This window comes from Camarhynchus parvulus, chromosome 1A (assembly GCF_901933205.1).
Source record: "Camarhynchus parvulus chromosome 1A, STF_HiC, whole genome shotgun sequence".
In the NCBI taxonomy this organism is placed as follows: Eukaryota; Metazoa; Chordata; class Aves; order Passeriformes; family Thraupidae; genus Camarhynchus; species Camarhynchus parvulus.
The window spans coordinates 42,178,406-42,191,883 of NC_044586.1; the positions used below are offsets into that span (position 1 = coordinate 42,178,406).

The window sequence follows — 13,478 nt, forward strand, 5'->3', positions numbered from 1 at the left end:
GGAAGCCAAGATCCTTAGTTGCCTGGAAGAGGAAAAGCTGGACATGGCCGAAGGCTCTGACAGTGAGAGGTGAACCCTTTTCCTGGAAGGACAGGAACCTGCTCACTCCCAAGAAGGGCCCAGGGACTATATACTTGAGCTTGCTGCCTTGCCAGGTGCAACCCAAATCCCAGGCTGCACCTTCTCTCAGAGGTACCATCCAAAACCGCTCCGTCATTCATGCAGTAGCTGACATTACAGCAAGATTAACAACATCTGAAAACCTGGGGAAGATCTCTACAAGTCTTATAAATAAAGCAATTGCCATCCAAGCAGGTGGAATGCTCTTCTTTAAACAGAGAAACACGTTTCAGAGCAAAGGCATTTAAAGATAATAAAACCTGCTCATGATCCCTCTGCAATATTCTTTGTCCTCCTTCGGGAGAGGCCTCTCTGGGAGTAACACCACCAGGTTTCTGACAGCTGCTCCGTGTTGTAACCAAATGCAAGCTCCCATAACCTTCATTTTATCCTTATTCCTGAAGAGCATTTAATACTCTGAAAAAGCAGTGGGTGCATAAAATAGATATTAATAGAGCACTTAACGCATACATGTTTGTGATCAACAGTTTAAAGGTTAAGAATCTGGGGCAATTCCAGCTTAGAACAAGGAAATATTTTAGCATCAATGCCACGTCATGAAAAAAAGGGTGCTAGTCTATAATTTGTACCAAGAGGTACAAATCAATATTAGTTAAACAAAAATAAATGAAAAAAGTCAAGCATGATGATAGTAATAAATAATTAAATCCCTGTGAATCCAGAAAGTGTAATGCTAAAGTTGTTTTATCATCTCTTGTAAGGTCCTTGCTCAGTCTCACAGGGCAATGTATCAAGCACAGACTAGATTGCATCTCTGATTGCTTGTGTTCAATTCAAATAATGTTACCAGTCTCTTTCTTAAAAAAAAAATCTGATGCAGATTTAGTTTATTGTTATGATCATACCTTTCCCTTTTAGGATACTTACACTGAGAGGATGATTCAGGGATCCCACAGATTTTAACCTTACTTATGGTGAGCAGTGCTCCTAAATCAGTTGGCAATATAGTTGTCAAGAGGAACAAGGCTTTTTACAAGGCCATTTTGTTGGCTTCAAGGGGAAAATTACCTCCCACTGGTCTCAGCTGGGTACCAGTGTTGGGGGAAAGATGAGTGGGACATGAACTCTTTTCCCAGTAGTGATGTGGCCATGGTAACATACCCATGCAGCTACTCTTCCCTGACTTTTGCACTTTATCTCAGAGCAATCCTGCTAAACAAGATCTGGTCTTTTTCCAGTTGGAAAGCAGTTTTATGTTCCTTCATATGAAAAGAGTTCTCAGCAGACAAAATTTTTAAAGATTTATGACAACATAAAAAGCATTTTGTTCCTTCTCTTTTAATTTGCCTTAGTGCTAAAATGTTACTGTCCTCAGTAAAAAATAACGACATTTTGAAAAAAAATATATGCAGGAATAAACCACATGTGGGATGTCAGCATTGGATTTCACTGACACAAAATTGCTGGAATGAGGGAGTGCAATGCTGAGTCCTGCCCTGCAGAGAAACCAGCTGAGGGCAGTGAACAGTAAAACACTCACCTGCCATTCAGCCCCTGTACACCACCACCCTGGGTGGCCCTGCTCTGGGGCTGCGTGGTTATTTTCATACTAGCAGCAAGGATCAAGGCATTTCATCAGGCAGAAATGAATGCTTCTCCCCAAAGCTGCCCACAGAAAAAGGAAAATGACACTTAATAACTGTAGTTTAGAAAAAAGGAGAGAAAACTGTGGGCTGCTGGAAACTGCCCAGATTAAGGATTAGGTAGGGACATGGTATTTCAGCAGGTGAAGAAGAAAGGAGAAGGTAGCTGGGCTCTGGCAGGCCTGTGCTGAGCTAGAAATCACATCAGATGTGCTACCAACAGTACCTCTGTATTACCTCTTGGTTTTCTCTTTTGTCTGACTAGATTTTGACAGATCTCCCTAGATTTGGAAGTATTTCCACTTACAGCCTATTAGTACACTATAAATATTGTTTATTCTTTATTTGTTTCTCTAATTATTATCTATTGCTTAGCTCCTCTCCTCCCCTCCACTTGGACTCCCTACCCCACCACCCTCCAGTTAGGACTTTTCTGTAATTAGATGTGGATTTGCCTACTTTTATTTCTCAGTGATGAAATAATGATATTACATTTTCTGAAGATTCATGTTGCTCTCTGAATATGAGTGTCACACCAGCTTGATGGGAACTGTGAGTCATGATTTAGTAATGGGAGAAAATCAGTAAGTACTGTGTCTAAGGGAAAGACATAAGAGCAGCCATTGTCTTGAGCTGATAGCAGCTGAACTCAGACTAGGAAAGAGACCCGTGTTTAAGTGTGATTACTGGAATGCAGTAAGGGAACTGCCAAACCTCTGGGCTGTGATGTCTCCAGAAGAATATGTACCTTTCTAAATGTCTTAGGTTGGTCAAAGACAATTCCTAGGCTCACCTGGAGAGACAATCTGGTACAGCCCCTTGAAAGCAATACGATGTGACCCTATGATCTTTTCTGGTTAGGGATTCCACACTTTTTTTAATTTAAAAGAAAACAGTGGAGGTGTTTTTCATTGAGCCTGAACAGCTGTATATTTGCTGAGGATTTAGTGTGATGTCTCCCTGGGTCTTGAAGTGAGAATTTTCTGATTATCAGACTGTGAACTGTCAGTGGCATAATTTTCCTAAGCACTTGGAGAGCAGTGCTCCTACAATATTTATATGCCTACTGATGCAAAGAGTACTGCCAATGTGAACTAATGCCAAAAATGTTTAAAAACAAATGAATGATTCCCAGAATTTGGTAGTTTAGAAATACCATTATGTGCCTTTCTGCAATGTTAAGCATGTATTTTAAAGCCAGATGCCAGGTGACTTCAGAACCTAATCCTGCACTACAATCAGTTAGTAACTTCTGTGAGTCAAGCACAGGAACAATGAAAATGGAGCTATTAGGCCATTTCTTCAACCCCACAGACTACCCAAGACTAGTAATTTCAGCTTGCTCTGTCTCACTGGGCTGCCAGCAGGAGCAGCAGCAGCTCAGAAGATTCCCCAGTGGCAGCTGAGGGGCCTCTGCTGCATGGAGAGTCAGGGAGTCCCATCAAGCACCCAGACAGCAAGTTTCCATTGCTCCTGAGCTCCAACCAGCTCCCACTGAGGCTCTTTTAAATTACTTGGATGCTCCTCAACAATAATTTTACACCCTTAACTCAATTAGTTGCTTTTCATTCTCTGTTTTTCCTTAACTCGTGTTCTATGAAAATGTCACCACTAGTTTTTCTTGCATGAGATTTGGCTCAAAGTTAGGCATAGGCTGTACTCATGTTTTCTATGTGTAGAACAAACAGCAAGCTCAGCCAGGGAGAGGACTCATGGCAGTTACCTAACATCTTACAACAAATAAATACATCAATGAATCATTTAATTAACTAATAATATCAGGTAAGGAAAAGCCAGAAAGACCCACTCATTCTATGTGTTCTGCAAAATTAAAAGCTAATTCATAAGAAATATCCTATGGAATTGTGTCCTTTATTCTTGAAATCTCTATATGCTGTAAATACCATGCACAGTGAAATGGCTTGTACTTAAAGAAATATTCTCAATCTAAATAAAACAATGCTTGGCTTTTGTTTATTTCTTAAAGATAAGCAATAATTTATTTCTCTTTCATCTTCACAATTATCACATACTGTGCAGCTACAAGACCAATGCCACTACATAACACAGGAGAATTGCTCACCTACACTTTACTTGGACAAGTACAATTACAATTTACAGATTAAATGTACTGTAAAATATGCAGTTGGAAAAATGTCATTCTTATCTATATGATGGGATGTGGCATATGTTTTATGAACAGATTCAATCTAAGATGTAAAACTTTAAAACTTGTTAAGCCAAGGATACAGTATAAAGCATTTTGGTTTGGTATTGTATTGTTACTAAAGTAGAAAAAGCAAAATTACAGAAATAAATCCAGATCTTAAGTTACAGGATATGTGTTAGGTTAAGAAATTTTTTGCTTTACTTTTCTATTTTTTTTACAAATGAATAATATGAATATATTGCAGGACAAAGAAAGACTGCCAGATAAAGAAGGTACTGTTATATGAAAAACAAATGAAAAATACCAGGTCATTTTGCTTACAAAAAGATCAAACTATAAACAGTCACAAAATATATAAAAATGCCACATTGAACGAGGCAATTGTACTCTACCTAAACTGGTAGTATACTCTCTGTTAGAAGTTGTGTTCATACAGTAGTAACTGATAAAAAGGCATTGTGCACTCTTGTGCCGTCTGGGGATTTAGCACCATGTGTCATCAGTTCTTGTATTGTCATCCAGTTGTCCAAGATTTTCTTGTTTCTCCTTTTCATCATCTTTTTGTGACTCAGTTCAATAATGTTGATTTCTTTTTTGCCCTCGCTGCCGCTCTGTGGACTTTCCTTAAGACACTCCAGCCTGCTCCTCATCATGAACTCCCGCCGCCTCCTCTGCTCCTTGGCGCGCACCAAATGCTGCTTCCGCTCCTCTTTGCTCCAGTAGCGACCCATCTTCATCTCACTCATTGTGTCATCATCTGTCGTCATCCCACTGCGCTCCTCTTTAATTTTTAAGGCACGTTCCTTCAGGATTCTGTCTCGAACTGGTCTCTTTGTGATGTACCTTGTCCCATCACTCCTTATTTTCACTTTCCATTCCATCTTGGGCTCCATGCACTTCTGTGAGTCTTTGCACATGCTCACCAGGCTGAGCTGGCTCTGGGCGTACTCCACAGCAGACTTCTGCTGGATCAGCTGCATATAGCTTTGATAATGCCTTGCATGAGCAGGGATGTTCCCGTACCTGTAAGAAGAACTGTGATATGGAGACAAATAGGGAATGTGCTCGCTGCCTTGCCTGTCCTGGTCTGTGAATTTGCTGCTTTCTGAAGCCAGCACTGCATTCTCAGCAGCACTGGTTTGCTCGGTGGGTTTGGTTTTGGCTGAGGTTGTCTCCCTACTGCTTTGTCCTGAGGATGACTGATTAGCAACAATTGTGGTCCTCAGGTTTTTCCTGTTGGTTATGCTGATTACCCTCTGGAGAGAGTTATCAGGGGATTGCTCCACAGTCAGCGGAGTGCTCCTGCAGCTTTCAGCAGTGTTGTAGGCACTAGAGCTGTCCTTGTCAGATTTCTCAGGGTGCTCCATGATGTCATCCAGTTTGCCTCTTTGTACATCTGTGCTGGTGTTATAATTCCTGAAACTTTCATCATGTAAAGACCAAATGTCTCCATACTGGTCTCTCACCTTTTGGAGCCGGTGAGCTTGCATAATATTCTGGCATTCAAGTTCAATGTTCCTCAGTTCCTCATTGAGTAGCTGCAGCTCATGCTCCACTCCATCTTGGTCTCTTCTGTTGCATTCTATCATGCTGCTTGAGTAATAAAGATCATACTCCCCATGGTTTCGAATCTTGCACTTCAGTTCCAACAGCTGCCGAAACCTTTCGCATTCCTCCTCTGGGTTTCCTATGAAATCAGATTCAATGTATTCCCCAGACACAAAGCTGTCATTGCACTGGAGCTCAACACTGCCTAAGGTGTCCTGGCTGTGGCCCAGATCCCGTTTACTCTGCAGGGTAGCACCGTTCCGCTCCTCAGCTGCATTTTCTTGCTCTGAGCTCTCATCATTGCGAAGACTTTCATCTGTAGGTCCCACCCCACTGTCCTTCTCATGATTGTTGGATGATGAGGTTGCAGTGTCTGTAGTGCCATCTTCCTCTTCATGTTTCTTTGGCTAAAAAAAATGAGTAAACCAAAAGGATTATCAAATGCAGATCATATAGAATAATTATTTTCCAGTTCTGTTTTGCTTAAGCAGCTGGGATCTGATTTAAGCTCAATTAAAACAGATCACTAAACAGCAGTCCTACTGCTCATAGCTTTTAAACATTTCTGAGAGCCATGCTGTGGTTTCCATACTAAGCAAAGTAAGTGAATTACAGTACTAGTGACATAGCTTCTTAGGTCTGTAAAGAAATATCTCCCTCTCTAGCTAAGACATCTCTTTGTTATGCTTAAAGATAATGATCACCAGATGGTGAGCTGGTTTTGATTCTGGATTATGGTTCCACTGGTGGAGCTGAAATCTTCTCAAACTTGAGAGAAAGCTTCAGTACTCGTATCACTTCAAACAAACAGAGCAAGCAGCCAATGAAGCAATGACTAGTACAACCTGACAGGGTGCAAAAAGACTACTGTTGTCTTTTTAAACAGTGAACTTTTGTTTGTTTCATTGCACCCTCCATGGCCTTCTCCTACACTTCTTGTGCTCAGTAGCCTTTCTCTGAAAAAGTGTTCATTTCAGATTCTAGGATTCTGCTCAGAAGGACCTCAGTCCGTTTCATTCCTGGAAACTCTTTTTGAAAACTCATTTATTTCCATTGTTAGAGTTTCTGTTCCTAAAAACTAAAAACAGTCTTTCAATATTAAGTGCAGAACAACACTGAATGCTTTGCCATGGATATAATGTCAAGCTTTTTGACTGCTGATTAGCACTCCACTCATTGTACATCACCTATTTATATTCTCAACCTATTTATATTCCATAGAATATTATCCAGAGATAATACCTCTCTGAAGAGACACACACTTTATTTTTCAAACCAGATAAGAAGAGAATCATGCAGAGTGCAATTTGTATGACCAAGTACCTAACTACACACAGTACCAACACCATGTCTCTTTTAGGAGGTATAATTGCATAATTATGTATAATGACTGTAATAATCAGGAGAGAAAAAAGGTACTGTGCACCCAGTGAAAGGAAACAAACTTAAAGAGGCCACTGTCATAATTCCCTTTTTATCTACTTTGACAAACAGTAAAACAGGATGAAAATATGTCTCCTATGTCATCCCTTCTCCTCTCTTCATGTACACCTTATGATCACATGCCCTTCATCTGGTTTCATTTCTTCAATTGTTATGAAAAAATAATGACCTAGGGTCAGAAAAACAAAAATAACCTCCACCAATTCAGTATAAGAGTGGAATAAAGCAAATATTGAAAGAAACACACCACCAGGAGAATTCGGTGTCTTTGACAAACCAGTCAAAAATTTCTGAAAAGATGCCTTAGAAGATTTAGGTTTAATTTAGTATCCTTCTAGTTCATGATGAACTCCTGATGAGTGCTGCTACATATGCTATTCTGTTCCCTTCTCTCACCTGCTTCGGAGCTGCTGCAGCTTGTCTTGACCTCCTCTACCCCCAAACCTTTCAGCAGAGAAGTGACTCCAACCTGGGCAGCTTACACTTCACCCCAGCCATTGCACTGCAATGTGCAATCCATATTTCTCACTGCTCTGGAAAATATTTAACTACTGACAGGAGGGAGAACAGCTCCACCAGACAACAGGAGGGCAGTGCTGCAGAGCAGTCAGGAATCTGGCTGCCTATTCAAAAGGCAGGGCTCCATTCACATGACCAAATAAGGATGGTCAGGATCTGCTATTTGACTCTGGGCGTGAGTGAAATTACACAATTTGCACCCATACAACTAAAACTCCAAAGAGGGTGGTTTATGTGTTAGCCCAGCTAGACAGCTTACAGGAGCAGAGCTTTATGATACCTCCTCTGATGTCTTCTGCATGGTATTACATCACCCAAAGCATATATTTGAGTACTTCTGAAAGAAACCACTTAATGAGGCTATTTGTATAGCTGTTGGGAAGAGACTTGACAGTCAAGGCCCATGCAATCAACACTTTCAGAACTGGTAGCTCTTGCTTTCCACACCACTTTTATCAATAATCTAAGCTTTGCTTCTTCAACTTGATTTATACTGACTGAATATAATACTCTGGCATCTACTTAAGTTACACTATCTGGAATTAACATGCACACACAAAAGGTGTAAACAAAGCAAAGTCTATCTTTTGAGTCAAGTAGAAACCAGATGAGTGGGATTGATCTGATGAAATATAAGTGTCTATAGTACAGACATCTGAATGTCAGACAGTGGCTTTGGGTTCCCTCAGGAAAAAACAAGTGCCTATATATTCAGATTCTTCTCAAACTAAAGCAGACATCCATATCACATTAAATTTTTTCCCAGTATGTGGATACTTACAGCTAAGTCAATTAAGAAAATGGAAAGTAATACAGATATTTATTGTACTGCATGTTTTTGAGATACATTTTATTAAAAGAATTCATTGTGACTCAAGTAAGGTAGCCCCTGGCACTTTTGTCCTGGACATTTCATGCTTGCCAGCGCTTCTAAACATGTGCAGACTGAGCAGTCTTTTACAGCATAAGATAATTTTAATTTTATTTTGAAAGATAACAAGCCTAATTCCACATTTCATCTCTTCTGAAAAACAAGAGAGAATCCACAATTTTCAGTGTCTTGCTTTTTCTGGTGTTATCTGCTATCTATTTTAAACAAAGTGTTTGTTTTCAAACATACATTGTCAATCTCTTCTACAATTATTTCTGTTTGAAATACCAAAGGGCTCCTTAGGCCTCATCTTTGCAGTGAGAACTCAGATAATGAGAAGGTAAACCCAGCAGTGTGTACAATTGAGCAATAAATGAACCTCAAAAGATCCTGCATTTCACCTCCAGCAAGAATTCCTACCTATAAAATGGCTAATCTTGCAGGAATTCAGGCACTGTTCTATTCTTTTACAATTTATAATGTATATTGGGACTCAAAACCCAGGCTGCTACTAAAGTCTGAACACAGTATGATTCAGTTGAAGCCTTTAACAAACACAGCTGGGCTCTCTGGTCAGTCTCTGACAGTGAGGGGGAGGCATGTCACAGGCAGAGGAATCTCCAGTGGCAGGCTAACCATGAGGTACTCAGACCATGAGGGAAATTTGGAATTTATTTCAGTGGTTCACTAAAAGGGAAAATGCTCTTCTGCCAACAATGCTGTCTTTTAAAACAGGCTTCTTTCAAAAAAAGGATTTTCCCCCAGATATTTTCTCTGTATTTCAGCTTTGAATGAACTAGAATAATTATTTTTATCCAATTCTTTCTTCTTAATAGGTTCTGATATATTACATGACACCAATAAGAATTTCTGCATGGCAAATGTATGGCAGTCTTCTGAAAATTATCTCTGCTGCACAATGAACCATGATGTCGTAAAGGGAAAGGAACACAATGAGTTATAAAAAATGGAGAATTACATCTTTCCTTGAGGCTTTTTGGATTATTCCATACAGAGAAGATACAATTCTTGATTGAATTCTACAGAGCAGGTCAAAAACATACAGAAAAGACATGACTATCTACTTGACTCTTCTATTACAAACTGTACCATTTTTTTTGTGACAGCTCACATTAGATGTTAAAATGGCATTCTGTAAAACGGACTTGTATTTGGAAGCATATTCTGATAGATACAGAGTGTATTCATTCCTGCAGCTCTTGCGATTCATGATGACAGACGATTATGAAGCCAGAGGACTAAGTTTTTGTTCACAAAAATCAAGGCTGGTCTCCATGGCCAGCCAGAGAGCTTGGAGATACTCAGATTGGCCACTGGCAGCTGCAATGAGAATGGTTTCATAGCTCCAATGGATGGTGTGATTCCCCTCAGGGAACTGCTAGATTTCCCAGCCTAACAAGGAGTAAAGGACCAGTTTTCTGACTTGATAGTCACTGCATAGAGTCTAGAGAGACAGCAGCTGTCACAAATTACTGATGCCCCATTACACACCAAGCTGCATTTGGTTGATTCGATTACTCATCAGAAGGGCAAAGAAATGTCTGGCTGTCCTAAAATTACTTCAAGCAATGCAATGTCAGATACTGACAGATCACAACTGACCACAATTTTTTTTCCCAGTGTAGTGTTCTCTACAGTAATATAAAATCTCAATATGGCAAAAAATATGCTTCGCAAAAGATTCTAACAGGGAATAAACAAATCCAATGGGTTCTGTGAAAGTGCATCACAGAATATCACTATTTACTCATTAACACTATCCACAACCCAAATTCATCCAAAGCCAAAGTTTGACAAGTACTTTGCAGTGGAAGGTCACAATGGTAAAGTGATTGCAGAGGTCCCAACATGTAATGTGAGTGCCTAGTAGGAGTTGATAGATAGACTTGTTCAAGAATTTCTACCAGAACTGGAGGTTTGTGTCACCATGCGAATGAAATTGTTTTGCAAACAGCATGTGGTTTTTCTGACAGGAAATATTTGGTATCCAAGATAAAATTTTGGCTAAAACAATAAACAAGATGCCATATATCAGCTGAAAGTAGCTAGCAGTGCAGCAGTTAGCACATTTAACCTGGGAAACTGAGGCTTGGCTCACTGCCTGGAAAGGAGAGTCACATCTAAAAGGCTGGTAAAAATCCTGTTGCAAGGCTCCCTTCCCCCCAACCCTGGAGTTATTCCACTTGGTGTAAATAATTAAATGCTTATAAGATCAAATATTTGTAATCTGATCTGTCATTTTTCAGAGAATTGACTTAATTATTCTGTCAGTGCCTGTGTCCCAATGAATATTTCATTGATATACAGGGAAGAGCTTTACTATGAGTTATCACCTACTCATTGACCCAGTGTCAAGGCTGAAGGAGAGGTTGGGAAGAAACAGACTAAATGCACATTCAGGCCCCCCAGTGTGGACCAAGCATTGAGGCATTTGAAGTCAAAGAAGCTCCCTGGTTTCCAGAAAAGAGAAGGCTCTCATAGTCTTCCTCCCTCTCTTCAAAGAAAAATGCCACAGGCTCTCTTTCTGAGCAATTCAGAATGGGGAAAAAATTGTAAGTCACAAAGTTCTCTGGGTGGAAAAACAGTTTCTTCCCAGCTGCATAAATCCAGAAGCCAGGAGAAGTTGAATTTTATTTCTTTGGCTCCACACAGGTGTGCATATTGGCAGATCATCTGATCCAGGAGTGGGTACTTACACCTTTCACAACAACGTACATCTGAGAAGACCACTTGATGAAAGTGTAGGGTATGTTTGCCACAGTCACACAGCCTACAGAACATATGGGCAGGTAAAAGTCAGGATAGGAGCAAGCCGAGACTATGCTTACAATAGCTTATTTGTCTCCATTAACAAAACAAATGCTGAGCTGTGCGCTGTCGGTGTAAGAGAAATACACTCCCATTAACAGAACACCTGTTGTTTATTTAAACATGTCTTCCATCTTGTTTTGCAAGCTCTGGTGCAAGGCTGGCTCATACGTTGCATGCATCCCAAAAGGATCATCAAGTCCAGCTCTAAAGTTAAATCCTCCATATGGGGATTGAACCCATGACCTTGGTGTTATTAGCACCAGTTAAAAAAAACATGAAGTTTAACATCATAAATCCCAAACACTTCAGAATTAAAGAAATTAATTGAAGGAAAGCAATATTATTCTGAGAGTTCGGAGAAAAGGAGAAATGTGCACTTATCACACCCTATGAAATTGTTTATCAACTTGATATACTGGGCCTAGGCACATATTGTTCTCTTTTTCCTTACATAGTGTGCCGGAGATCACAGCATTTGGAGAAAGAACTCTACCAAAGCCTTTGACTCCATTTTACAGCACACTGTTTCATTCTCTATTAATAAAAAAGTATACCTAGAAAAATTTCAAATTATATGTTTAGTAGTGGTTGTACCTGCTCCACCTCATTGGCTGTGTACTGCATCACTTCATTATGCTGCTCTTCCAACATTTCCAAGTTCAACTCCTCTAAGAATTCATTCCTTTCATCATCCAGCCACCCTTCCTCCAGCTGCAAAGAATACATCCGTATGTTATTTCATGTTAGCAAGGACACATGCTAAAATAGAGTAAACCCAAATGGCAATGCTTGACTAGTTCTTTTTATTCTAATGATTCTCTTCAGAAAGCCAGGCGGTAGGAGTTCAAGTTCACATCTCAAAAAAAATAGAAAAGAAAAAGGATAAAAAGATGAGATTCGTGTCTTTTATCCTTTCATAAAACAGTATGACTGATTTTCTCTCATAATGAAGGAGACTGCACAGCACAGACATTATTTCCTTTCAAAAAGTATGAAAGGCACAGCACACAATCCTGAAGCTGTCATGTTCATTACTACTTAGAGACCCCGCACTGCAAGAATGGCAGTGTTACTAATAGGGCCAGGAGGCAACTGGTCTCTTCTCTCTAACAACCTCCATTCCAGCCCTGCTGCCACCACCTCAATGGAAACCTTATGCTGCGTTTCTGTCACTATCTTCCCACTGATCTTCCAGGTAAACAAATTAACAGAACAGGGTGATAGAAAGATGAGGTGACTTGAAGGGAGGCAATTTTAGTTCTCCCGATGTGTCTGGAAGCAAGGATTTTCTGTTTGCTTGTTTTTTTCTTGCCAAGTATAAAACAGTACATTGACATTTGGTGAACACAACGTTGCAAAAGGACAGGAGGGGATGCCATGTTTTCTGTCAAGTACATATCTCTTCTTGAACCCATTTCACACCCTTCACATCTTTCAAAACTGATAAAACAGGCACCCTGGCCTAAAATGCTGTTCTTTCAATTTTGTTCATTATGCTCATATGTGGACATAAGCATGATCCTTTGTACCTGCAATCCCTTGCCAGATGGCACAGTGCATCAAAAAGAAAAACACTGGTCAGTGGCACTCTTGGCTATAACGACAGGATTGTAGCACAAGGAAACACTGAATGTTTTGTCATTGATGAAGGAACCACAGGACAATGGTGACAAAAACATGCTAAAAGGAAATGCCTCAGCATAAGACAATTACAAGAATACCGAGTACTCATGTCCCGAGATAGCAAGAGAAATGTAGCACAGGCCAACTCCTAGAGCAGAATTACCATTGCCTCCAAGCCAGGATATGTCTGGTCACAGATGTCAGCCAGAAAAGTTACACTAAACCAGTAGCAGTAGTAGCAGTAGTAGTAGTAGCAGTAGTAGTAGTAGCAGTAGTTCAAAGCTACACAAGGAGTGACTGATGTTGTGTAGTACTTCTAATCATATACTGGCAGAACATCACTGTTTCCTTAATAAATTCTGATGTGGTTTTGCCCATGTCAACAAATTCTGTCCTCTTATAAAGAAGCCTTTCATCATTTTCCCTGGTAAAGCCAGCCACGTACAGTTTGGGATTAGGAGGAGACTTTCTTCCTTGAGGACATAATTTTTATGTTTGTCCTCAATGGGACTTTGAAATTGTTCTGTGAAACATCCGGTAGTTTTGTTTACTTGTCTTGTTTACTTTTTTCACCCCAAGGAAAGCATGAGCACAGCCTCCCTCTGCTGTAAAGGACACAGTTTAATTCACCCCATGTGAGAAAACTGCAGAGATTAACAACTTTGGGGGATGAAAGATGAATCTCACTTGGGCTGATTTGACTGCGGCAGTCCCATTATGTAACTAATAAGAACACTTATGTTATGTT

At 40.1% G+C, this 13,478-nt stretch overlaps 1 protein-coding gene across 4 annotated transcripts in view; it reads right to left on the minus strand.

Moving 5' to 3' along the window:
- Positions 1 to 3,691: 3,691 nt before the first annotated feature.
- PDZRN4 (PDZ domain containing ring finger 4) overlaps positions 3,692 to 13,478 on the minus strand; it is a 227,524-nt gene continuing 217,737 nt past the window's right edge. For all 4 annotated transcript variants that reach the window (XM_030959483.1, XM_030959484.1, XM_030959485.1 and 1 more), the window contains 2 exons: positions 11,702 to 11,818; positions 3,692 to 5,849 (listed from right to left, as the gene is read on the minus strand). In XM_030959483.1, coding sequence (XP_030815343.1) covers positions 4,323 to 5,849; positions 11,702 to 11,818 — 1,644 coding nt within the window. In that variant the 3' untranslated portion in view covers positions 3,692 to 4,322. The remainder of the gene's footprint in view (positions 5,850 to 11,701; positions 11,819 to 13,478) is intronic.